This window comes from Hippoglossus hippoglossus, chromosome 8 (genome assembly GCF_009819705.1).
Source record: "Hippoglossus hippoglossus isolate fHipHip1 chromosome 8, fHipHip1.pri, whole genome shotgun sequence".
Classification (NCBI taxonomy): Eukaryota; Metazoa; Chordata; class Actinopteri; order Pleuronectiformes; family Pleuronectidae; genus Hippoglossus; species Hippoglossus hippoglossus.
Window position 1 is genome coordinate 18,040,376 of NC_047158.1, and position 27,601 is coordinate 18,067,976.

General features: G+C 42.0%; 2 protein-coding genes across 2 annotated transcripts in view; both read right to left on the bottom strand.

Annotated features, from left to right (window-relative positions):
- Positions 1-9,957, bottom strand: part of LOC117766719 (protein FAM83G-like) — a 24,917-nt gene extending 14,960 nt beyond the window's left edge. The window contains exon 1 of the mRNA XM_034594026.1: positions 9,953-9,957. The gene's annotated coding sequence lies outside the window, so the exon portion shown is untranslated. The remainder of the gene's footprint in view (positions 1-9,952) is intronic.
- grapa (GRB2 related adaptor protein a) lies at positions 643-27,601 on the bottom strand. Its single transcript, XM_034594120.1, has 5 exons — positions 27,235-27,601; positions 21,972-22,069; positions 20,596-20,715; positions 10,704-10,872; positions 643-1,910 (listed from the first exon to the last, which is right to left on the bottom strand). The coding sequence occupies exons 1-5, from the start codon at positions 27,310-27,312 to the stop codon at positions 1,725-1,727; spliced, it is 651 nt and encodes a 216-aa protein (XP_034450011.1). The 5' UTR covers positions 27,313-27,601; the 3' UTR covers positions 643-1,724.

Sequence of the window (27,601 nt, forward strand, 5' to 3'; positions counted from 1 at the left end):
TGCTATTAGTGTTATTGTTATTTCAATTAATCATTTAGTCACAAGCTATTTATATAAACAAGGCTGCAGGGACTGGAAAGACTGGAACCACTCTAATTTGACATCTTTCACGATGAATCGATAATTAAAATAGTTGTAGTAAGGCCGGGTGATAAAACAATATAAATAAATATCGCTATATGATTTTCATGACTAGCAATAAAACAAAAGTCCAATATATATGTCGCTATAATGTTTATGCTTTGTGAGATGTGACACATAATTGATTAACCTCAGATTTGTGAAATTCTCTGTCCATAAAGAGCGTTTAAAACCCCAACTCTCGCTCAGGAGCAAAAAACAGGCTTTAAACTCAAAACAGTGACATTTATCATGATTCATTTAATTCTTTAATTGTTTCACTTCATTATTCTATCGGAGCTGATGAAATAAAAGAAAAGGAAGGAGGCAATTCAGAGATCTGGAACCAGGCCGTCGATAAAACGTTAATACTAATCGTCGAGTACATGAAATTTATGTACTGATCTGATACCACGTCTTTAAACTATATTGCGTTCGCAAAGTGTTAAATTAATAATTCAATAGACAAATCAATTTAACATGGATTTAAATGTTACCGAACAATAATGTCCACGGGTCACGTTCAAAGAGATAAATGCATCACTTTATTGAAATGATTTGTCATTACAGGTTAAGGAAGACCGGTCCTCGTTCTCACTGTTCACCACGTAAAATGTGCTTCTCTTCATCAACTTGCTGCAACAGGAACAAAAGCTTTGTACAATGTTTAATTCTCACTTGTAATATATGTTTTCTAAGATTTCACGTGAATAAGAATAAATACATAGAAACAAATGGTCCATAAGTTGAGATGAGCGTTTTTACATTTTCGGCTATGTGTGTATATGTATAAAACAAAGCAGTGTTTTGGGGAGTGAACATCTCTAACATACACACACACACGCACACACACACAGACACACACTCACACACATATTCTTATTGTCACCCAACAAACATACACTTAAATAAAGTTTACATGTACTCAGGCCCACATTTTAAACCCAGAATCTCTCCTCACACACACACATCAGTCCGGGGGAAGAAGAGGAATCTGCCGTCAGTTTCCACCGAGTCTTCACTAACTCTCACATTTATTCAGAACACAATAACTCTTCATGTGTCTCCGCCCAGCTCCCCGGATCTCCTTGTGGGAATGGCTGCAAGGTGCCGGAGCAAATCCTGACTCATCTGCAGCAGAGGAAGCCTTGACCCTCCTCCGCTCGCTCCTGTGGGCCCCACACACTCCCTTCATTCCTTTTCATCAGGTTAGTGTGTGTGTGCGTGTTCCTTTATTTAGTCTGCACCAGTGCTGATAAGCTGTAATAAATGATTATGTCTAGGTGTGTGTGTGTTAGTCTGTGAATTCTCCACAGTGTATAGGTCCAAATCTGGAATTTCTTATGATTACAGAGAAGTGGGGTCGTGGGATCGGGTGAAAGCAATTGATGCGGCTGTGGCAACCGATTGGACGAGGCTTGTGACATCACAGGAAATTGGAGGAGTCAGTAACATAAGAGCAGTTCAGCGTCAGCTCGTCGGTCGTCCGCTCCAGACATTAATTGGCTGAGTGCAGAGCAGGGGAGCAGTGTGAGGGGCGAGGGTCAGGATGGCTCAATCGAGGAGCCTGCGGTATTGGCTCTGCGTTTGATTGACGCGTCAGTTCATTGGCACTGGTAAATAGGCTGGACGTACTCCGGTGGGAAGTAGCCCACGTGCCCATGGCAACGGCCCCTCCAGCGCAGCGAATCGGAGCAGTCGATGAGTTCGATGACGTCGCCGCGCAGGAAGCGTAGCTGGGAAGGGTGCTGGGGGGCGAAGTCGAAGAGGGCGTGCGCGTGATGGGGACGCTGTGGAAGTGAAGAAGACAAACAGAGAAAGTTAATATAAAAGTCGTCTCTGAGCCAAACTCTTTAAGACTCTCATGAAATCAAACCCCCATTTTTGATCCTGTTTCTTTTTTTCCAGCTGAGCCACTCATTCCTTCTCTATCTACTAGTTTTCAATGTTAGTGGTTTGTGGCGGAGACACTGTCACCCGGTCTTTGTATCTGTAGAGAAGAGTGAAAATATCTTTTCCATTGACAAAAGCCTTCAATGCCGTCCTGTGCTCTTCTTTCACAGAAGAAAAACTCTCCGTTTCCGATATAACGTTTGATTTACCAACAAAGAAGCCGCCATTGTCCCTAATGAACTGCCACAAACGCATAATTAAAGTGAAGCACCGCTTAATTCAAAACGCCTCCTTTGTTATACAAGACCAACATGACACAACATGCAAAAAGTCTGATGACTCCAACACAGAAACCTGTTTGCAAATCAGCCACAAAATTGAATAACTATATAATAACTATAAAACTTTATTGTATATTATTAATACATTATGTTTTGTAGTAATTAGCTGGAACTTAACATGATTTGTCCGCACTGCATCTTCCTCTACTGCAGGTCATCATTCTGCCATCACACCTTAAACTACTCGATCGGTGCCTGTTAGTTAGAAGTTAAATAGTTAATTTTTTAATCAATTAATGAAAAAAAAGATGTTAAGAATCTGAGAGAGGGGGAGAGAAAAATATTTTTATTTGTGTGGAGGAGGTGGAAATAAAAAGACTGACGCATGAGCTGACTCCCTGGTGTATGACAGAGTTCATAGAGAGCATAAAGTTGTGTCCACTTTATAAAGAATGTATTCTATGATTCATTAAAGCAAATTATATATTTTATTTATCATTTTCATTCAATATTTATTCAGAAAAAAATACTTTTCCTTCATAAAAAATAGTCTTTGTTGCCTCAGGGACATTTGAAACACAAATATGTTTAACCCTGTACAAATATTGACAAGGTGAATTTGACTAAGAGAGGTGAAAACTGTGACTGACAGACTTACAGGGAGGCAAATACCAAAAAAGCCATCTTTAAGCTTTATCTCCACTCCTGACATCATGTTAAGAAAAAGGTCTTTTAGATCTCTGCTGCACTTTGGGCTTTAAGCTTGAAATCAGGGTACGAAGCAAAACAAAAAAAAACATTTATATCTTGATGAAATATGTAAATCCGGCTCCACAGCTCTTCTCCTCATCAGCTTTGTTTATTATTGGCTTTGAATAAAGTACATACACACACACACTGCTACTAAAAACAGATCTGTGTTAAACTGTGACCCACAGATAATGTGCTTTTCTTCGAGATCATATAAAGTCGTTTTTTTTTCTCCTGCACGGATAACTGACCTCCTCTCATCTCTGTCGACTCTTTCAAATAAACCCTGACACCTCTGTCGTTCGAGCACGGCTCAGCGTATTGTCCTCAAACTTGGCAGCTGTGTGACATCACCCGTGACTATGAGGATCGGGTGAGATCACAGAGACGTGACAACTGCTCATCCCAACAAAAAACCTCACAGTGGACAATATACTTCCGTGGTTCCTCAGCAACAAATCCCCCGAGTTTGAAAAACAACCCCGATGAGCGGTTGATGAGAAACACAGAAAGACATAAAGACAGACTGTAGGATGTGTGTGATCTGTGTTGCAATCCTGGCTTAATTCTTTTGAGTATTGTAGACCAAGGCCCAGTTTAATGGCATCCAGTCAGAGGCAGGCACAGGCACAAACATGTGTACACCCAAAGCAGACGACAGGATTAGAAACAAGACAGACAAACATAATCTAACAATCTAAAGAAATCCTCACAGCCTTATCCTGTTTTGTGTTACTGATCTCGTCTAGACTTCCCGGTTGTGTGTGAGTGTTTGGGTGTGAGCGAGTGTGTGTGTGTGCGCAATCCTGTGACTTTTGCGTATATATGAATGACCACACAGGAAGAACCCATTCACTTTTCACTGCCAACTTGTAAACAGCAGTTTGGAAGGAGCAGTGTAGGGTCTCTCCATATCAGCTGTGCTCGGCTGCTCTGTGATCAGCTCCGACCCAGAGCCGGAGCTCCGTAACATCAGCGGGCTCTGTAATAGATTTGTCTCCACACACACACACACACACACACACACACACACACACACACACACACACACACACACACACACACACACACACACACACACACACACACACACACAGCCTCTGTTTCCATTTCCTCCTCAGAAAAGAGGGCAACGTTTTGCAGCTTTCTTATTTGAAGAAAAAGCTTAGAGACACGAGGACATTGGGGATATCGCTGGTTGGAGAAGTGACAAAAAAAAAAAAAAGACTGAGAATTATTTCCGATCCTGCCGTGGTGAGATAAGAAGTGATCTCGGGCCATGTAATGAGCTGATGTGGAATTAGCTTGGAGAGACGAAACCGCACAATGGCAGAGACAACACGAGAAAGAAACTGCAACATCTAAGAGGCCATTGCCACAAACATCTGAGAAGCTTTTGCAACATGGATTACATACATAGATTAAACCAGATTTATTAAACTGACTCTTATCGTCAAAAACAAAAATAAAAAACAGCGATCATGTGATGGTGTCAGAAACAGTGAGAAAGATAAGTGCAGCCAAGGAATAATCAACCCGATGAATAATTTCCAGTTAACACAAGTTCTTTCTAACCCTGTTTTCATACAGTCGATTAATAATCTAAAGCTCTAAAGGGAGCGGTGTAAGAACTCGCTTTTTCTTGTACTTCTGTGCTTTTAGTGTCACCGACTAAAACCTGCACCGGTATGTTGGTAACCGCAGAAGTGGGTACAATATTAGTATTTAATATTTAATATGTTTACTATATATATGTTTGGCAGAGAGCAAACACAGCGAGGGTGCAGAGGCCGGGAGGAGAGCTGCTGAAGGAATTGGCAGAATGTTGACAGTGATAGAAAAGGTTGAATGTTTCCAATTAGATTATCTGTCTGACATAATAATCCAGGTAAATGAAGCCTTAACTCCGGCCACTAGGGGTCTCTCAATTATAAAACAATAATAAAAAAAGACTTGATGTTGTGAAGCAGCGTGGCATCATGGGAGTTGCTTTCTTCACCGCTCTACTTGACCATGTTCACGAATTAGGTCACGTATCAAAGTTTAATTCACGTTTACGTCGCAGACAACAATGAAAACACATGATCCATTACGAGGAGCCAGCGGCCGACTGGCTAACTGGCTAGTTGTTTGCAACGTAAGTTTCAGCAGAGATGAGCAAAGTAAAGCGGATATGACGGAAATATCCTGTTACCTTGAATAAAATAGTGTATTTCTTTGAGTTTTAATATTTTGTATAATGTAAGTAGACAAGTCAATAAAACGTAGTTGTTTTTAGACTTTCTATTGAAGAATTGTTACATATTATTTCTTTAATTGGACTGAACGGTGTGGAGCCGTATTGCAGCGAGAGATCCGAGCAGTGTTGATGCTGACGGCCACGATAAAACCCCGACAGATATAAAGACCAGGTGATGATGACTTTCTATAAAATGACAAATAAATCGCAGCTTTGTTTTAATCTGCAGAGACAAAGACCCCCGGCTTGGATTAAAGATGAACATGATACGCTTAAACATCTAAGAAGATACCGAAGAAAAGGTAGGATGGAGTTTATGATCTTTGTTCTGCTGCAAGATAAAAAAAAAAACAGGCTGCCTGGAAAGCTGAAGAAAATAACTCAAGAAAAGTTTCTTTTAATTTTAATTTGACATGATTTAATGCCGAGGTCCAAAATAATAATAATAATAATAAATCTGAAGCAGCAAATCTATTGTACATCACATAATGCAGTACATTGGCAGACAGTGGATCTGCATTTACAGAACGCTTGTTGCTGGATCACTGCCTATTTCCATTCTAAAAATAGATCGTGGAAAATATGGCCGACCCCTTTGAGACTCTAATTAAAACAGTTACAGACGGTAAAGTAAACAAGAACTCACGAACATAAAGGTATGACTCATCTGCCGTGATCCGATGTGGACCGACAGATTTTTTTGTTTCTGAGGCTCACAACACAGCGTAGGTAAACACTGCAACTTCAGCACGACACGTTGGGCTGTGGGGCACGTTGTCAGATTATCTGCAGGTCGTGACGACGCAACACCGTGACCTGCAGTTCAAGAACAGTCACAACCAATGAGTACGTGTTGGAATGACACGTGGGGTACTGTATATGACCGGCAAAAAGCAACCGTGGTACGCTAACTAAGTAATAATTTGAAACAAAGCACATCTAGAGGCCAATTTTGAGAATCATCTTTCATCTTTTTCAGTTTCACGCTATCGTCCATAACGATTTTACCGTCCACGCAGACAGTCGGACCTCATAGCTTCAGCTGCAGTTGTGCTCCCGTCCACAAGGGTCATGCAATACAGTTCTGCCTCTCACGCTGAACTTCTCCTTCACTCTCAAGTCTGTGTACACAAATGCAACAAGGAAAGTGAAAAAAATCCCGGATCTGCCTATTTATTCACGTCTGCTATCAAACTGAATGGGTTCTTCCAAGGGCCATGTTCAAAACATTTCATGGAAATCAGCTCAGTTGTTTTTGCATAATCCGGTTTAATGAAAAACAAACGCAGATGAAAACCTGCTTGGCAGTAGGAGGTAAATATACTGTAGATGTGTATTGTAGCTACTGAGGTCTGAAAGATGTTAAATGAACTGTATTCATGCATCTTTTTCTTTATTCTGAGTTGTTGAATCCGAGTTTAGTGTTTCCAGCCCAATGAAGGAAGCACAATACATTTTTAGGAGTCATGTATGTAAACACAGCACCTACAGCACCCAAGGCGTATTACATCTAAACATAACAGTAAACAACACGGTGACCTCTGACCTCATCCTTCACACCGGAGGCAGGATGTTATGGAATAAACCATCGTCATTAACCTTGAATCCTCATGTTAACGATGTGACTTTACTTCTGACCAGTGGCAAATCTCAGGATATGATATCGAGTCATTTGCTCTTATCGTCAAATTAACCCTGGGAATTTAAACTAAAGGTTTGAAAATAAAGTTCCACATTGCACCTGATACTGCAATGCATACTTTTTATTTATCGGCTAGAAACGTATCCAGCTCATTGCAGCGTGTGCACATTCAGTGTCCTGTCGAGTGTCGTTAATAGAGCAGTAACTGCCTGAAGAATGAAGCTGAGATGATTACTCATTTAATCAGTCAACAGAAAAAATTCATCTGCAGCTTCTTTGATAATTAGCTCGTTGTTTGAGTCACTTTTCAAGTACAACTGCCAGAACATCAAGTCCCAGCTTCTCACACGTGAGGCCTGTTCGTCTGTTTGGTTTTTGTCTTTGTAAAATATTTTAGGTTTTCATAGTTAGAAGATTTACAGTTTGCAGATAAAACTATGAATCGATTAATTGAGCAGTTTCAGTCAACAAATATATTTATCCAGACTCATATGAGGTCACCGTGACCTTTGGCCTCTGGAATCTAATTAAATAAATAAGCATGAACATCTACTTAATGTCTTCAATCTATTTTATAATAGCAATAATAAGTATAACCATAAAACACCCACTGTCCTTATTTCATGCAGGTGTTGTCCAAGGAAACAGAAACATTACTTGACTTGGGTTTGTCTGTGGATCCACTAACAACAGAGGTTCATTTTGACAATGACAGAATGATGGTTGGGAATATGCAGGTTAAGCAGGTATAGGGGTAAATTATCTTTCTTCTAACTGTCATCACAACACCCTGAAGCCAAATGCACGGCTTCAGTTGCACCTGCTCCGGCTGCAATTTGTTTAGAGGACTGAGATGCACCGTTCTCTAGAAACTTTTTGAGAGAAAATGTGGTAAAGTTTTAAAGTTCTGAAGCCGGATGTTACGAAACGACGGCGACATTTGTGAGATGCTGCTCTGCGAAACGACAGAACTATTTTTAGGATCAAAACCTGTCATCCTCATCCGAGAGGCTGCGTCTGCACCAGGTGAAATACAGCAGCGGCAGCAGACCGCCGGCAACGACTCAACCTCCTCTGAGACAGAAGATCAAGTTTGAGAAATTAGTTGATAAAAAAGGAGGGAGAAAAGAAAGCGCTCGCTCCATCTGAAGGTCCAGATATATATATTGAAGTAAAGCTCACACATCACAGAGATCAATACACGTGGATCATCTTCAAAAGAGCAGAAGCTTCAGACAGTCTTACCGACTCAACACTTTTCATATCAGATGATTAAGGGCTGCGTATGGTCATGAACTTATATGACTTCAGTGATATAGCGCTTGATATTTTATTCTTTTTAGAAATTCAGGAAAAAAAACTGAATTACCTGTTTTCATTGGTGTGTGTGTGTCTGTGTCGCTAGGATTACCAAAAAAATACAGAACCAATTTTACTGAAACTTGGTTGAAGGGTGGGGAATGATCAAAGGAGGAACCGTTTAAATGTTGGCTTTGATTAAAGGGGGGATCTAGAATTGTTTTTCACTTACTTTAACTTTGCGAGAAGTTCACCTTGGACCAACAGCCCTTTAAATTTAACCACACTAATAGAAAGAGCTCCATAAATATGCCTTATTTGTTTTCATCGAGATCCATACATTATTCCCTGGGAAATTGGTGAAAACTATCAAAAATCTTGCAATGTTAAACAAATAATTTTATATATTTAGATATATAAAGTTTTTTTTTTACATTTAATCCAATTTGCTGTTCAAACTACATCTTTGAAAATTGACCGGACTAGATTCCTACAATCTTTCCCATAAGGAAATACAGACAAAGCTTTTTTTTGTTGCTCACATTAGTGAAGTTTAAATCATGGTTTAATCTGAATTAACACGAAGGCCCTGCCCACAGAGGTCATGTGAGATTTTGACAATCCCCATTAAACATGTTTAGTCGTCACCACAAATAATGAGATGTGTCACCGCTGAGTCATTTGGCCTGATCGTATCTGGATCCTTGTCACATCCACTTAATCCCAGACTTGGAGGGACTTTCCAAATGAGATGACGATAAAGATAAAGTGCGGTGACTTCATTACTGGGCAAACTGTCAGGAAGACTAGTCAAACACAGATAGTCAGTATGGTGGAAATTGAGGTTTTATTGGTCGTATGCATCACTGCTATGTTGGTCTCTTCTGCGAGAATGATTATGAATGAACGTCTGTTGCGGTTAAGGTTAGTTTGTTCAGTCAATTTTAATTTACCCTCCCTGCTGTACAGTACATCAAATAGAATTATACGCCGTATCTTCCCTTAGGACTGTCGGTCTGCTCCCAGGTGCCAGGATGCTGAGGTAAGTGCGATGTGATAAGTATTAGCACGCGGCCGCTGCTGCAGTGATAAGAACACGCTGTCACGTCAGGATCACTGTGTATCAAACCCCTCCCCGGCAGCGACCGGGCTCGCCTGCGGGCGTCCTGCCTGTGCCACTCCCCAGGAATAGTTATGGTGCAATGTGATCTTGTCAGCGTAATGAGTTCACAATAATGACAACAGTCGCTTCTCACATGGTGACAGCATCATGGGAACTACCTGTCCCGTGCACTTTCTCTCACCGAACCTGAGAGAAAACATTGTGTGAAGTTTGGGATACGCCCTGAATGACAAGTTCTCCCTCCACAGCGTTGGATGATTGTCTACTTAGAACTGCAATGATTTATTAAAGGAACTATATCTCATTCAAATGGGAGTAAAATCCTGACAGCTTGACCTATTGGAGGGAAACTGGACTAATACAAAACTTAAGTACTGCTTGGTCCAGACTTATATGAAGGGACTAAAATCCTGACTGAGGTAAATAATTGCCTTTAAAATCAGTTTTCCCGAGCGCTGCAGTGCTCCCTCCCTTTGGCTCCCTGCCCAAGATGACTGATTTGGTTTCCGCTGCTAACCGGCGGCACCCCTGTGATCTTTCATTACGAGCTGCACCTCTATATCAAGCCCTGCTGCCACGGTCACAAATCTCACCACCATATAGACTGTTCCCATAGCTGTCAGCTGTTATAAAGAAAAAAGAAAAATCTATATATATATCTATATCTATACGTATGATTTGGAGTCACTGCAAAATGAAATATGAACTCCCGGGACCATTTTATGTTTGTCCTGACAGTCGGGGTTTTAACATTAGATGGAAAAAAATATTTAATTCGTCCAAATGTAGTTTCACCGGCAGCATATAGAAGAGGGGGATGAAGGAGATGAAGGATGACAGGAGATTTAAAATGACACTGCAAAGATAAAATAGTGGTAAATAATTTATAAAGACACATGTGAGTTCAAAGTCAGACAAAAGGATGTTCAGAGAAGTTTGGTCAAGAGAATCACTAGAAACGAATCGTGTGATATAAGAATAATAATTTCTTTGTTCATGAAAACATGTTTATTTTGTTCTTATCAATCAATATCTTATCTATTCTCAACGTTAATTAAGTACAATCATTTTATAATGAAAAAAAGTCACACATCTCTTTGCAATAATTGTAAATCTCCCACATACAATATGAATCAGTCACAGGGAAGTTACAGGAAGGACTTGAATTTGAAAATAGTTGTGTAACTTTTTACTTTTAAAGGGAATATCGTTATTACTGCTTTATTACTGAATTTTATTTGTGTGTTTATGCGAATTTGACATTTTTAAAAGTTGTCTAATTTGCTTCGGTTGCTATATTTGAAAATAGAAATGTTTGCTAAACTGAATTAAAAAAAAGAAACAAACAAAGCTCACCCTGGCGAATTGCTCGGGGTCTCTCAGAAAGACGTTCCTCTCCTTAGCGATGCTGTTGCTATGGTAGAACTCCACCAGCTCGTTGAGCGAGGAGAAGAGCTCGTCCCACACGTAGTACTGACCACTGCGATCCTGCAGCACCTTGAAGTGCTGAACGTGGTCGCCATAGCTGCAAAACAAATGAGCAGAGAGAAAGAGAGAATTTCACAACAGCCTTTCATCCCAAAAAAAAGGGGCCTTCATAACGCTTTCTGCTCCCTCGTATATCTCCAGTGGGTTCAAGGAGTGTCAGTCAATTATTACGGGTGCTACAGTGTTTGGCTTCTCTGCGTCAGAGACTTGTTTGAGGAGCTCAGTGTCGCTGCAGTTGGACTAAAAACTAAAAATGGATGTGACATGTGTCCGAGCCTTAAAGTGTGTATGAAGATGGATGAGTGGACGAATGAGGCCGAAATGTCCCAGATGCCAACGCTGCCACCTGCAGCCGAAGATGCAATTTGAGGAGCCAGAGCCCTGTGACGGGACACGTCCTTGATCGACCAATCGTGAGTCAGTCCCAGATGTCAATCGTGATATTTCAATCCCATTTTTTTATAGCATCAAATAACTAATAAAACCAAACTTACTGGAGAAACGAACATTTGAACAAACAGACAGAAACCATCTTTGAGAAAAAATATTTTGACTTGTACTTTGTCCCATCTGCTAACAAGGAGGAGGCAGGGTTTAAGGCAACGGTGAAGATGAACAAAGTCCAACAGATCTTGGTCGAGTGCAACATGTCTTCACCTCACAAACTGCTTTTTGCATCCGAACCATTTGGAACTGGTTTGGGTTGACAACAACAGTCTTGGCCTTTACTCATCTCATGCCCCCCACCACCACCACCACCACCACCACCACTTTAACTCCACAGCTGTCAGCTGTCAGAGCTGGCATGCATTCAGTGTCGTCCTCTTTATTTTCCTGGTCCGAAAAAAAAACCCAAGAAAAACCCAGGGTGTTTCGCCTGTATTTCCTCTTTTAATAAATTTTCATTTGCGTTCATGTTCGGCCAGACAAAGGTGAGACGACACAAAAAACACAGACATTATATTTGTAAAGAAAAAGCCAAACTGAAAATCCAAATCAATATAATTAGTAGAGATTGGAGGCGGTTACCAGTCATGCTGTTTATTTTAGTGCGTGTGAGTCATATGTTGGAAGGGAAATGTTGACAGTCACATTTACAAAGGCTTCTATGTGGGTTGTAGATTCTGCACAAATGTATGTAAAGAAAATCCCAGAACATATTGTTGCACCAGTAATTTCGATGAAAGAAAATCATTTTGTGTCGCTAAAGAATAATAAAATTGAGCTAATGCCACAAACCCGAAATAGCCATTGTGTTGAAGTGTGCGTGCCTCGTTGTTGTGAGTAAAGTTTGCCTTGTGTTTGTTGGCAATCACACCTGCTCCTCCATCCGGCTCTGTGTTGGTTGCTAAGTAACTTGTAAGCTTATCTTTAGAAATCTGGACATCTCACCAGGATCATGTTATATAACCGCATCATCATATGCAGCGGAAGTCAATGCAACTCCCCCATGTTTCTAAACACATCACAGAGTAGGTGTGTGTGTGTCGGCCTGTGTTAATGACGCTTTAAACCTTTGTTTGGAAAAACGGCGTCAATATCCTTTCATAGTAATATTCAATGTAAAAGGTTCCTCCTATAAATGTCGTGTCTTTTCTTTGGATCCATCACAATTTGGCATTTGAGCCTCACCAGGCTCCTCCTGGATCGAGTCCGACTGGCTGGCACCGTCCCAAGCTTTAGGGAAAGTGAATGATCATCGGCTTGTCTCCTCACCCAGGATTCCTCTCTCTTATTCAGCCGCTGAGCTCCATGAACAAGCAGGACCGACTCCCTGATGACTGGATGGCATTCAGCTGCACCTCCACCCTGCCTCCTCTGTCTCTGCCTCCTCTGTCTCACCCAGCGTGCCCTCGTTTCCCCTCTTCTCACCCTCAGCCCGTCTCTGAAAAATTATGAAACTGCAGCGTTCTTTCAGTTCCAAAGATGTTCTTTGACTTGTTTTTTGGATTGACACTGTACCGGCCTTTGTAGTCTTTGAATATTAAGTCGTTATGTGTGAGCAGCAGTGCTATCTGTCAGTCTTTCTTTTCCTCTGCTGTGCCTCTGGGTCCAGATTTCTCTCTCTGTGTTGCTCACTCTTCGTTATTATGGGACTTCTATCTAACTATTCCCTCCCTATCGCAATTCCTCTTGTTATCTGCTCCGCTGTGTCTCTGTTGCTTTCTCTCGATTCATCCTCCGCTGACTCACACATGCAACTGAATGTGTCTGAGAATCTCCATTACCCCTGGTTGTGGGGTTGCCCCTCTGCTGCCTCCTACTGGTGGGGCTGTGTCACTGCCACAAGCTGTGCACCTGTACAGCTGTTTTGTCTGTGAGGATTTATGAAGACAGAAGCCGTGTCAGGTGAAGAAAAGAGTTTAGAGATGAAAGACAGGGTGCGGAGCAGACAGGGCAAGGACTTTTCCTTCAGGGCATTCACAAATATTCTAAAACAGCCTCATCATCAAATACTTATAGGGATGGGAAACAAAACGTTATTGTTCACCACATCTCGTTTAGGGTTCCTGCAGCTGGGAGCATGCCATGTCTCGCAATTTTGTTTGTTTCCGAGTCCGTTTTGAAATACAAAAGATGTCCGCTTAAAATTGAATGCCCTAGCAGAAAGACTTGGAAACAGAAAAATGCAATCATCCAGCGTCACGGCAGAGATTTCATCCAGTGGTTGTCTCTACACCCACATACGGATATGTCAAATAAAACAAAGTAGGTTTCTCACAGGAGATAAGAAGGCAGTGGTAAAATAAATCCAGTGGAAATATACAGGAACAAGAACGGCACTTGGGGAGTAGACATTCGCCACTGAGGTTGGACACATTTCGCTTATTATATATATATGAAGCACAAATATGACATTAGCATATATAAATAAATACAGTTTGCGATGAAAAGGGCAATTTCTCTGCATTTATTTCTTATTCTTTTACTCATTAAATTATTAATTTATAAATGTACTCACTCATTTATTTCTACATTTCCACATTTATTAATGATCACAACCAAGCTTGTATATGACTGAGTTACCCTGACTGCCTATTTAACATACGGACACATAAATGAATGAATGTAGGAATACAGAAATGAATGAATACATGTAGAAAGAAATGTAGAAATATGTTTTCATTGCAAACCGCAAAAACACGTATTTGCAAAAATGTATTATTGTATATTTATGTCTGTATTTTTGTTTCATATACTCTACACATGCCTGTTTTCTTTTTTTTAACAAGATCTCAACATTATTTCTTGAGAATTTAATGAAAATGTTGCAAAATGTAAAAAAGAAAAAGGTTAATGGGTTCTTCTTGGCCCATAGTCCTCTCCTCAGCTAAGCCTCAAGAAAATTGGTCCTGTATTTCATAATCCTGTTGACAGACACACAAACAGTAATGACAACAAATTTATAGTATTATTTTTTTAGCACTGGCTACATGTGGTAAAAAGCATGAAGCCAGTCTTTAAATACATAAAACAAATATATAATGATACCAGTAAAGTTTCCGAGCCAACGATAATCTCTCATGTTGGATTTCGCAGCTCTGCGTGTTGTGGCAGTTCAGCGACGCCTCTGCACGTTGAGGAAATCAAACCACAGGTCAGTGATCTCATTGTGGTGAGCGCAGACTGTTAGTTTGTAAAAAAAAAGTGAAGAAATAGAGAAATAAAAAGGAGAACGAGAGAAAGTGGATAAAATGTTGTAGCTGACAAAGGTTTTATTACCCAGAGACATTAGAGAACTAGTGTGCTATAACAAGACAGACAGCATCTGTCTCAGCTTCATCACACACACACACACACACACACACACACACACACACACACACACACACACAAACACACTCTCTCTCTCCAAGTGCCCTCTCATCTCCCTGATCCAGTGTAATTAAGGCCCACAGCGATAGAGAGATTATGTGATTTCTCCACGTAGAACGAATCGACAGAGAGATTAAGACAGAACAAGGCTGAGAAAGATTGAAAGAAGGGGGGAAAATGAAATAGATGCGGAGATAGAACACACAGCGAGAGATACTGTAGATGAGGACAGAAGTTTTTGCTGTGTGCCAGCACAATTCAAAAGGCACGGAGGTCATCCGTCCATCGTCGTCACTCCACTTCCTCCATCAATCTAGTCTCACTTCCCCCGTTCTGACTGTCTCTCACTCTGCCGACCCCCAACCCGTCTAATCTGCGGTCCAGTTTGCAGATGTCTGCAGCACCTAAAGCTGTCGATTTAACTGTGTGTTTCTCTCTCTGTGTGTGTCTGTGTGTGTGTGTGTGTGTGTGTAACTGGTGGTCGTGTCAAGAAGTTGACATGTGGCAGCCGACGTGTGTCTGATGCATGTGTGCGATAGCGGCTTGTATCTCACGTGTGGCAGCTCTGCCGGTGGGAAAGTGGTCGTGAGTGTGTAGGTGCTGCTTGTGTGCGATTTTGTGTGTTTTGTGTGTCATCCTGTGGTTTGCATGTCAGCCAAGCCAGTGAGTGGGTGAGTGGTTCAGCTCCTTTTGCAGCATTATAAAAGCCCCCCCACTACCCCCACCACCGTCACCTGCTTCAATAGATGGGTAGTTGGGTCAGGAAGTGGGTGGGGGTGTGTGTGTGTGTGTGTGTGTGTCAGAGAGACGGAGCTGGGATGAAACGAATGAGATGAAGAATGGAAAAAAGTATATTTGGTGGCTGCAAAGTGTGTTGACTGCTAAATAAGGAGCCTTTCAGATAAAAAAAATGATATGAGCCCGAGAAAGTAAGAAACAGTGTCTTCTCCAGTCGGTTTTCATCAGAAAGAAAACATACATTTGCAAATTAATTAGAGTTAGTTTTCGCTTATGAAAAGATATCCCTGTATAGATTTACATCATCTCCAGCTCCTCATTAGATGTTTAATTAGACTCAAAACCCACGCACATAAAAACTCATGATACTTTCGAGACTCATTAAATGTGAAACCTTATATGACGAATTCAAACATCCTGGGTATCAGCCTGGAAATTAGGACAGACTTATACAATCTGGTTTAGAGATCCTGTATTTCAGGGGGATACATATCTCGTATCTGCATCTAGCTCAATTTAACCTCAACCAAGGAATCCCTATAATAGAGATTCACGAGATTGAGTAGTTTTATACGAACCCTTACGAGCTTTACTCAGGCCTAACCAGGAAAAAACTACAAACTACCAATTTTGGCTATAGCTAGTTCCCTGTCTTCTGTGCTAAGCGTAGACAGCTACTATAAGACATATGACGTATGACCTTAGACTAGAAAGCAAATAATTCCCCAAATTTCCAACTAATCCTTGAAGTTTCCTATAAATTCAATCTTGGTAACAGCGGGACTGGACAAAACCTTCTTCTTCTTTTGTCTCCCAGACGCCTGACTGGTCCTATTTCAGCTCTTCTCTTTTCCTGTGTATTCTATCTGCTGTCGCTCTTTCTTTCTCTTTCTCTTAAACGTTGCCCTCTACTCCGTCTTTCTCAAGTCTCTCTCAGCTGTGCTTTGGCCACTGAACTGTAAATTGTGCAATTTAACTGTGGTGTGAGCTAAAAAAAAGAGCAATTCACCATTTTCTTTCGATGGGTCCTCCACATTTAGACAAAGTTGTCTTCAACGGTGGAATTGAGATTTATACAATTGATGTGTTTGAGTGTATGTGAAGCTGGTTAGCATAGCTTAGCAGAAACACTGGAAACGGGGGAAACATTTAGCCTGGCTCTATCTGATTTTATATAATGTGTGTGCTTAAGATCTCGTTGAACAAATCCAAGTTAACTTTCTAGAAGTGTTTCAGACATCGGAGTCGTATCCGTATTGGTCGTCTCTTTCCAAATATGCACACAGGAGAATTTAACCTAGAAAAAAAGCTAATTGCACTTATATATTTATTCCAAAATGGGCCCCGCATAACTCACTGACTGTGCATTATAATGCATCCATGAGCATTAACTTGTCAAAGTAAATTAACTGCTGTCTGAGGGGATATCAGGAGTCACTCGGTGTGAAATTGCCCCCGAGTGACGACATTCATGGGACAGCGAACTTGCGGAGAAGATTATGAAGCTATAAAATAAGCATAAGCCAAAGGGGCAGTTCCCTTTAAGGGTTCCCCTTTAGAGTAATGAACCTGGTAAGAGACGAGGAGGCTGAACGACCAGCCGAGTTCGTATGAGCCATCAGCTACTGGAAGAACGAGTTGGTCTGAAAATCTCTACTTAGATTGGACTTAATACCCCAAAAAACCACATGGTTTAGATTTGAAAGAATATCTGCTTTAGTTTCAGGGTAGAGCACCTGGATTGAACTCCCTCAAAAACAAGACCTTGAGACACAGACACACAAAAAAGTCGCTGACAGACATTTGGCTCAGTCGAAACCGTCAGAGTGAAAGAAAAACGTCTTTTGTTCTGCAGGATGTTCACCTGATAAAAAGACAAAGGCCAGTGGAAACAAAAACCACCTGGGTGTTGATGAGCTGTTTTGTTTCGTTTCGAAGAACATTGTGTCGAGCAGGACGTAGCTGTGGTCGAACAACCTTGGTCTGTGTCACACAAGAGGATATCCAGCGCTCAAATAGGAAGTGATGTCATGCTCTCACAGACAAAGAGACAAGAGAACACATTTGGTTCTTAGTATCGTTTCAAGGAGAAAGTGGCAGTAAACAAAACGACACTAAAAGATTCCCAAAACTCAAATAATCTCGGGAGACCTTCACATCTCGTGTCCTGTGATGACTCACGGAGCCTGAACACAGTTCTAACATTCAGCTGCGGGTTTAATGTGCAGGTGAGGGACTGATATTGAGCAAGAGAACCAGGAAGTGAGATTTTCCATTCGAGAAAAAGTGAGAGTTACATTTCTTCGACTACACTTCCAAAAATGGAACCCGCTACACAACATCCTGCCCTTTTGTTTAGAACTACGTTGACGTATCTGAGCTCTTCAAACATTCTTTCTCGGAATAGATCGATATTATACTATTGTGAGAAACTCGGAAAAGACTAAATCCGTCCTTTGGGTGCATCTGCTGCTGAGTCAAAAAGAGCTGGTAAAGCCGAGCTCAGCAAAATGTATTCCTCGTCTCTCTTTCTCTCTCTCTCTATAAAGGTTGGCGTCACTTCGCTCCACTTTCCAAAAATACACTGCTAATAAATAACCCATTGGGACAGTTTCACTAGGCACAGTCTGAAGCTAGTCCCCCGTCACATATTCCTTCATACACACCTCTCAAAAAGTATTCTGCTGTCTTCTGTCGTCTGCATTTTAAACAAGGCGCCCCCCCCCTGCTCTGTCTCTGATGCCCTGTCAGCACTAATGCGGATTCTCTGCAAAACTAACTTTTTCCCTCCGCGTCTCGGGCCTCTCATCCACACTTTAAACCACTAACACAGAGAGTTTTTACAAACACCATCCAAAGTGCAGATTTTAAAAGGAACATTTTAAGTGTAAAAAGGAGCGTTTTGGGAAACTATGACATCACAGCTTTTCTATATACCAGTTTCATGTATACTTGCCCGGCATGCTTGTTGGAGCATTTGGGTTATTTTAGTGTTTTAATGACTCAATAAATGCAGGAATTATTATTTTCTCACAAGTTACAAGTTTTTAAGTTATAGGAATTAGAGATTTAAGTTTACTTTATTCTTTCCTTAAGGTTTGATCAAACTCTCCAACTTCCTCGGCTGACAAAACAATGCAAAACCTGATACCTTGACTTTAGAGCAACTATTAAAACTTTATAACCCAATCAACTTATCAAAGTGATAACAGATGAAAATGAAACTGAGCCTTAGTTTAAATATATATAATGAAATTGTCACATTATAAATGAATCAATTTTTTAAAAAGCCAATTATACCAGGAAATTGCAGCCAGGGATTTCATTTTAATTTCAGTGAAAATAACATTAAGTTGTTTTGCATGATTTCTAACTTAGTTTTTTACAATTAGAAACAAACTCCCTCTCATGGCTCCATTCATGACTGTGAAAGTGGATCTGATCGGGCTGAGCTGAATCTTCACAGCTACTCCTGCCAGGACATCTCCTCCGACAGGAGAGCTGTCAGTACACAAGGACCACACACATGCACGCACACACACACACACACACACACACACACACACACACACACACACACACACACACACACACACACACACACACACACACACACACACACACACACACACACACATACACACAGGCACACAAACACCTGACCCAATTTTCGAGCTACTGCACCATCCAGCAACAACAGCCGGAGAGACACACCAACAAAGTGCCAAAAAAACAAGTAGCAGCAAAATCCTGTCTGTCCCCTCTTGGCAAACCTGTTTTACACACAGCACCTCCCTCCTCTTCCCTCACTCATCTGTAATTTCCCCCTTTAATTCCCTCACTGCAGACAACCTAGTTTTCCTTCTCCTTTCCTGTCCTGTTTTCCGAAGGCATGAGACAAATCCACTGGGAAAGAGTGTCAAGCCCAGACGTTGAAATAACCTCAGAACAACCCAAAAACCTGACTCCATGACTTGAGCCATCTTACAGCCCCCAACTGGAAGTGAGGAGCCAACCCTCAGCTCCAGACCTTTCTCTTAATAAAGCCAAATTTCAGACACAACCACCCTGGCTCCACTCTTCTAACATCCACACAGCCCCCAGGAGCACAATGCCAAGCCTCAGCTGCATCCCTGACCTTCATCCCCCCTACAAGACAACGGATCGGCCGGTTCAGCAGCTCCAGATGCCACAGTGTGCCACACAGGATTAGCTCACATCGGGCCAGAGGGGCTGCAGATCCTCCCTTTTACCCTCTTCCCGACACCATGTCCTCTAAACCCCCTTCCTGTGACTGCTCAGAACGTACAAGGTGCGATTAAAAAAAGTTCTTTGACTGTTCCTGTCGCGCATGAACGGAGCGAGGCCCGATAATGCTCCTGCTGTGAAGGTGCAAACTGCAGCTCAACATGTGTGCATTCGGAAATTTCTCCATGGACCTCAACCTTGTGCAGAGAGGAAACTTCAGATTCTGCTTCACACTCATGTTGAGGATCATCACGGCCGTCGACGACTGTCACCCAGAGACCGAACAGCAGCCTGACAGTGGACGAGCCACAGCCTCTGAGACCCGTGTGACCGAGGCCATGCTCTTGGTTTTCTTTGCACTGTGAATTTGCCGTGCAGGGTCAGACCTTCTCATTTTGCACTCTGCTCAAGTGTCCACGGGAGGCCATCCGGTGCAAACAAACCTTAACTGTGGCGTGATTTCAATTGGCCTCTCTGTCATGACAACACGCCCACTCACAGCGTGGGCTTTGGCTCCACCAACACAGGCCCTCCAATTGGCCTACTTGTCAAATTTGGCTCCCCCGCAACTTCCTCCTCTTTCCCCCCCAAAAATGAAATGCAATCTGAGGAGTTGCCGTTTTGACACAGTGGAGGAGATCCAGTGCGTGGCGCAGATGGCGCTTGACACACTTACAGAACGGGACTTCCAGGGAGCGTTCCAATCAAGGCAGGAGCGCTGGGAGCAGTGTTTCGCTGCACATGTTGATTTGGTGGCCAAATGTAAATCAGATTTGCAGAATCAGTCCCCGGAACTTTTTGATAGCACTTCTGTGTGTGGAGGGGATGCGCACATATGTCCACAGATGCAGAAATTGAAACAGGGTGGTTGCAGTCGTGAGAAGATACGTGAAGAATGGTAATAATATGTCATTAAAAACAAATACATGGATCAAAGATTTGTTGAATGTTCTCCTACCTCACGGACATGGAGAACTCTCCGGGGGCACTTTCACTCTCTCTGACCAGAAAAGCTCCACAGCCCATTTGTCTGAGTCGACTCTCGGCCACACCGCGAGATATACGGCCGGCGAACCAGCTGGAGGAACGACAGGAAACACAGAACAGAAGTCAGACTGAAAGAAAAGACGTCAGCGATGCTACGGCTTTGTTGTTTGTGTCTCGCACCCACAAACTTGTTTCTGGCGTTTGTTTGAAAGCCTAAAAAAACTCCGGCTGTTTGTGTTGTTCGGCACTGCACAGATCAATGCTGACAAATGAAGGAGCTGTTGAGTGTGGTGGAAATTAGAACGTCTGTGAAGTTATTTTTAAACGCGCGGCTAAATATGCACTCAACACAAATCCCAGAATGCTGGATTTCATTTGTCAGTGGTGAAGCGTAAGTAATAGTGTCATTTTTTCATTTTATTATTTTTGCTTATTAGTCTTGCTTAGTCGAGCAGTTTGCCGGGATGCGAGACTTGCATAAATGATGTTCTGCTTTCATGATCCTGCGTGCCGACCACGGCAGTTCGATGACTCATATGAGCAGAGAACATATCCAGTGTGGTGGACAAGTTAAAGGATGATCTCGATTGAGGTCACAGGGTCAGTGTTCTCTGGGTTTTATTACATTGGTTCTGTGCAGAAATGTGGAGGAGGGGAAACACTCTCATAAACACAATTCCCAGCAGACAACACATCTCCCCTGTGGTGTGCACACACTCCAACTGGACCGTACACCAGTGTTCATTAATGAGCTCGAGCCGCTGCAATGGCTGTGCTGTCAGTTTAGTGTTTGTCACAGCGAGAAGAAGTAGAAGCCCCAGCTGGTGCATGACCATCTGATGGAGATTCAGGGTGTACCAGCAGCTTCACTGTAAACATTTTCATACGCGGCTGCATTGTGTGTGATTATGTAAAGCAGCGAGTGTGTCCCTTTGGGTAGGCTGCCTTATGCCGGAGTGCAGATGTCCAAAGCAGAAAACGCCTGCAGCCGTACACACTCACTGATGAGCTGCTTAGACGGACCAGTGCTGGACGTGTGAAATGTATTCATCTGCTTTGCAAATGAATATGTGTGTGTGTGTGCGTGTGCGCGTGCGTGAAGCCTCGGGACAAGTTTGAGCTATCGGCTTCACAGAGAAAGGACAGTTTGGGAAAGTGGGGCCATTTAGGCGTAAGACTGAGGGTTCAGATGAGAGTTAAGTTTCCGTTCAGCTCTCAAAGTGACAGCTACACGTAAAGTTATGGGTTTAGCTTGTAGTTGTGATGGTTGAGGTTGAGGTCAGGGACTAGGGAATGCATTACATCAACGTCCTATCAAAGTGTGTGTGTGTGTGTGTGTATACTTACGCGTGCGGCCGCAGGTTGATGTAGTTCTTCGGCACGAAGCCTTTTCTGTTGTGGTGCTCAGCTGTGTACCAGTTAGGATCATCCTCCATGTTGGTGATCTGGGGATGAGCACAAACACAAACACAAACACATCAAGCTATCAATTCACACAAATCCCACATGTAATATTTTTTACATTAGTTCAGTATAAGTACACACACAACATTTGGCTTCACATAACAAAGCAGAATGGGTTCGACGAGTGAAGTGAGTGACAGCTGCTCCTCCCTTCTCTGCTTGTTGTTCTCTATACCTCAGCATCAGTTTGGATTAAACTGAGATCGACTTCTAGTTCGTATTTCTTTTTTTTAGACAAGCTTTAGAAACAAAAAAGATGAGACACTTGCACCTGATATGTCCCAGTTTCATATTTACCTGTTTTATACTTTCTCATCCATCTCTCTTGTCACTGGGTGTTGTTTTTTTTTGTAATCATGTGGGTTTTTTCTGTGATTCTAATCCAGCTGTGACATTCTTTGTCATTTTGATATTTTAAACTGTTGTTTTGTTCGCTCTGCTCGGCTGCTCGCAGTGACACGTCTCATAAACCCTCCGTCTTATCAACCCTGCAGAGCTCGAGTCACTTCATCTTCATCATCCTTTTTTTTGTTTTATTTATTTATCACATTGCCTCTGTGTGTTATCGGTGAAATTAAAACAGTCAACGTGTGACTGTCATATCGTAAACAACTCTAGAAGTTTAGAAAGGCTTCTTCTGTTGCATAAAGCTGCCTCAAGTTCCTGCTCTTGGTCCAAAAGTCCGAAACTTTCTCAAAAAGTGTTTCCACACTTCAGATGATCCAAACCATGGTTCAGTTTGATCCGGACCAAGAACCAATTCTTTTGTTCAGACTAAATTTGGTCCGTCGGTCTGGATCGTGTTCTGAGGCCCCTCTTACTTTGATTTACACACCCCTGAGTCCTGTTGACTTCTGTTCATGTCATTATCCTCAGAGTTCATGTACGTTTTCCAGTCTACACTGTGAATATTTTTTGGTATATGGACAAATGTGATACGATCCTTTGTGTGTTGGAACTTAGATGAAGACTTTGCCAAGTTTCTACGACTGTGAAGGGGTTCAGCTCCTTTTTTGTTGCCACCGTCTGTCAAAAAGTTTCCCTGTCTCCTCTTTGCCTTTTGGAACTTTATTTCATGCACCAGCTAGTTTCATGGTTACTCTGCTGTACGACGTCGCATGCAGGCTACAGAGTGATTTACTGTTCTCACCATCGATCACAGAGCTGAGTGATTGGCCATTATTTGCACATCATTCTCTTGTCAAGCCCATTCAACCACAGCCTCGGTTAATTCATCACTGTGACCCTGTGACCCACAGACTTTGCCCACCTCTCACCACACTCCCTCTCCAGTTCCTTGTTGGATTCTGCTTCTGAATTCCACTTTGCCAGGGGGCACTTTACAATCTACAGCTCTCCACTTCTTCCTCTCTTTCGTCTTTACCTCGTCCTGACTGCTCCACCCTTTATTAGTTAAACAATAAGCAGCACTTAACCGAGTCCCAACATCTTTGGGTAACGCCCTGCATCATGGGAAAAACTCCAGATCCCTGGTTATGTTCTTATCACACATAGTCTGTCTTGGTACAGAGCACTGTGAGTCCAAGTTTAGCCAAATCTATAAATAATTTCTTCCTTTCATATCTTCTGAAGCGCTCTGTTCTTTATACCTACATCTGCTTTCTCTCAGAAAATTGCGGCTTTTGCTTCTTCATACCCTTCTGTGCTCTAACAGAGCAAGTCCACTCGCATTCTGCCTGTTAAAGTTTATAGATCGTTACCTGTATTTCAGTCATTATTTGGCCTTGCTGTAGCTCTGCTGCCAATAAACAATAAACAGTACAACTACACAATGTTGTATTAACATTTCCACTATTTACTTCTTTAGATTCAGTACATTCTCAATGCTGATCTAATATTAGCGGCGTCCTTTGGACCCATCTGTGAAACTCATGTCTTTAAAAAACGTATATTTAGGATGTTTATCCACCACCGCCCCCGATGATTCAGCTGTGACTGACTCAGCTGCTCCAGGGCCTTAAAAATGGATTTAACAATTACAAAATAAAAATAAAAAATCACATTTAAAATCCAAATAGAATGAAGGAATATTCAGCATAAATATTCAGCATGAATCAAGTGGCGTTCAACTATGACGTCACCCATTGGTTTGTGAGCTGCCCCTTTTAAAGCCTCGAGTTGTGACACATTGTCCAGCACCAGCTTGGTGTTTTGAAACCAGAAATAACCATATTTGAAGGAGCGGGGGGGGGTGGAGCCTGACTGAGAGCTCAGGGACGCTGCACGCCCACCTACACCTGCGACGAGCACCTATTGGATGGCACTAGCTGTCAATCACACGGTATCCACGTCCCAATGCATGGCGAGCTTTAAAATAAACATCTTGCTGTATCAAAGACTTGAAACCAGCAATTTAAACTTTTTGAAAGTGAAGTAGGGTCATTTTCTCACAGTCTTCTTGTGGGGTCACCCTCTGCTGGTCATTTGAAAGGAATACAGGTCTCAGGCATGTCAGCAATGGCTTCACTTTCCCAACCCGGAGTCTATGTCAATTTCCATATACAGTCTATGGCATGAACATTTTCACTGCAAATATCTGAATAAGATTCTAGTTGAGGCCCAGACATGGCCTGAGTGATGCCCTTCAACCTGAGTGTCCCACTGCACACACAGCGCCAGCCTGAGCTTTTGTTGTACTGGGACATGAACGAATAAAAACTTCAGTGACTCATATTTTTATATTCCTCTAATTTGCTATTGCCTGGGATTTGACTCGCTAACAGAGAAGTCACACCATCCAAATCCAATTAAAATTCCAGATTGTCACATTGATGTGTTTTAGGTTTGGAGAACAAAAAGAAAACGCTCCACTTTTGTGTCCCCTTCCCTCGTGTCAATCTTGGCAACGCTGCTTGGCTTTAAAACCGAGTGTCAGTTGAATTTAACTATGAAGCTATTTTTATCATTTATTTTATGAGCCCACTCTCCACTCCGCCCGATTGATCACATGGTTTCTGGCACAGCAGGATATGAACAAAATAATGTCCCCCAGAAAAATGACACAGTAAAAAAGAAAATCTATTTTCTTTCATTCAGGTGGAAAAAGAGAAGATTTGGGACCAAAATAAAGCTTTTTTATGTAGAAAGTGTGATTTTTAAACAAGAAAAAGATGTTAAGTGATAATTAAATGTCGTATTTTTTTTTGTGTTGAACATTTTGCATGATTTTGTGATGATACTACAAGGTTCAGTTCATCTGTGCTGCAGCCAGTGAATGAACAAATGTGCAGAGCTGTTTAAGTACAGTTTGACCCAAGTGTGAACCGGAGCTGTTTGACTAAGACAAGACAGCAGTTTATCCCAGTGGGAGGAAAGAAAGCAGATAAAGTGAACAGCTTTTTTTAAGTGTTCATCCCATTTTTTGTCACAATAAATGCGTCTCTGTGACTTTGGTATAATACTATTTCACCGTGCACTGATCAAAGCCCCCAAAAATAAGTACATCAGGATTTACAAGTAGGTTATTTGGGGAAAAAAAGCTTCTCCAGTCACAAGTGCAGATTTGAAAAAAGAGTTTTATCTGCACATAAATACTCCATGGAAATAGAGAATCACATTTATTTGCTGCGAAAACACTGACGCGGCAACAAAACTAAATGCCATCTCATATTGTCTCTAATATTGGAACCGAGTCTGTCTGGGGTGAATAATAACCTCGCCTCCTGCATACGATTAAAGGTAAATTCCACCCTCAGGCATCACTATCCCATTAGACGACATCAAATTCATGTCATGGGTTATTTTTGTGCCATTTGATGTGATGGGTTTTTCCATTTTCCTACCTCATCAAGCGATTCCTACAATTTTCCCACAGTTCTAAGCCCTTGGCGGAGATCAGTGACAAACCAGTAGCACGTAGAAGTGGCCACAGCAATATCATGATAAGGGCGAGAGAATGAGGAGGACAAATTGGTTTCGCTTTCCTCTGCCATGAGTGTGGAACAGCTGGTGCCAGCACGTATTGTAAGGCCAGAAAGAAGCTCATGCTCTTTAATTCCGAGCTTTAACTGCTGATGTCTTAGAGGGACGATTTTCTACGACAATAACTTCCAGCTGTGCAGAAAATGTCTCTGGCCTGCTAACCGTCAGAAAAACACCACAGCTGGATGTCAGTGCAAAAATAGACCACGTACCGTAAAAAGGAATAGGTTTTTGTTTCTTTCTATCACTGCAGAGATGAAGATATTGATGGAACTCTTGTGTCTGTTCAGTTAATATGACACTACTGCCTGGAGACAGTTTCCTTAACTTGGCACAAAGACTCAAAACAGGCGGAACAGCAAGCCTGAAGCACACGAGATGACAACTTGCCACTTTATAAGAGGTTATACATATCTCGCTATAGATCGGCCAGTTTCCTGGCAACCAGCAGAAAGTCCAGGAACTTACTGCTGCTGGTCAAGATCTAGATGTATGGTGTGTTAACCCCTGAGAAGTAGCACGTTGACATCGCTGTTAATTAGGGAGCATTACAGATGTTGGTGGACAGATGTTGTTAGATCTGTTTCACACTGTTTCTAGTCTTATGTGCCAAACTAGCTGCTGGCTCCAGAAACACGTTCACAGCACATACGTCATCCATCAGTCTCCTCATCTCTCACTCGTCTAAGTTTACAATCAGATGCAGAACAAGCAGTTTTTTAAAGGTATAAACATCGTCTCAGCTACCAGCCCCCCCAAAAAACCCTTATCTCAAATGGGAAAATGTTCACAATCATCGTAACAGTCCGAAGAAGTTGAAGCCGTCTACATGCTGCTCTTTTTACGCTCCGCTCTTTCTTTTAGCCAGCAACAGCATCACCTGGATACAGGATGTCAAGAGCTGTAGGCGCTAAAGTTATAATTGTTGCAATTATCACAGCGGAGGCAGAGAGAGCCGGGTGATTGGTCCAAGTATGAGTAATGTATGTAGATAGATAGATAGATAGATAGATAGATAGATAGATAGATAGATAGATAGATAGATAGATAGATAGATAGATAGATAGATAGATAGATGTAGAGATGTAGAGATAGATAGATAGATGTAGAGATGTAGAGATAGATAGATAGATAGATAGATAGATAGATAGATAGATAGATAGATAGATAGATAGATAGATGGATAGATAGATATTTCTCTTACCTTGAGCATGTCGCCTTTGTTGAAACTGAGTTCATCGCCCTCAGTGGCACGGAACGTATACAGTGCCACTGCTTCCATGCCGAAACCCTCCAAAACACACACACACTCTCAATCACACACTTTGGGGACCCCCACAATTGCCCCTGACACGGGGGAAGGGGGGGTGGTAGGCAGGGTAACAAAAATTATATCAAAAAGATAAAGGAAGAGGGTACGATGAAATGGAAGAGAGGGAGAGAGCGAGAGAGGGAGAAAGGTCTCGTCCGTCCGCCGAGCTTGAGAGCGCGTAAAGGGAGACGGAGCAGAGGAGGAGATAGAGAGTGAGCTCGGTGAGGGGAGAGAGAGACGACTGGCTGCTGCTCAGCAA

Bases quoted from the DNA above. Each gene is read 5' to 3' on its own strand.
- grapa (XM_034594120.1), bottom strand. From the start codon at position 27,312: ATGGAAGCAGTGGCACTGTATACGTTCCGTGCCACTGAGGGCGATGAA. The intron at 22,070-27,234 runs GTAAGAGAAATA...GCTCATCCCCAG, and splicing joins ACAAAGGCGACATGCTCAAG to ATCACCAACATGGAGGATGA. The intron at 1,911-10,703 runs GTGAGCTTTGTT...TCACTTCCACAG, and splicing joins ACCCCGAGCAATTCGCCAGG to CGTCCCCATCACGCGCACGC.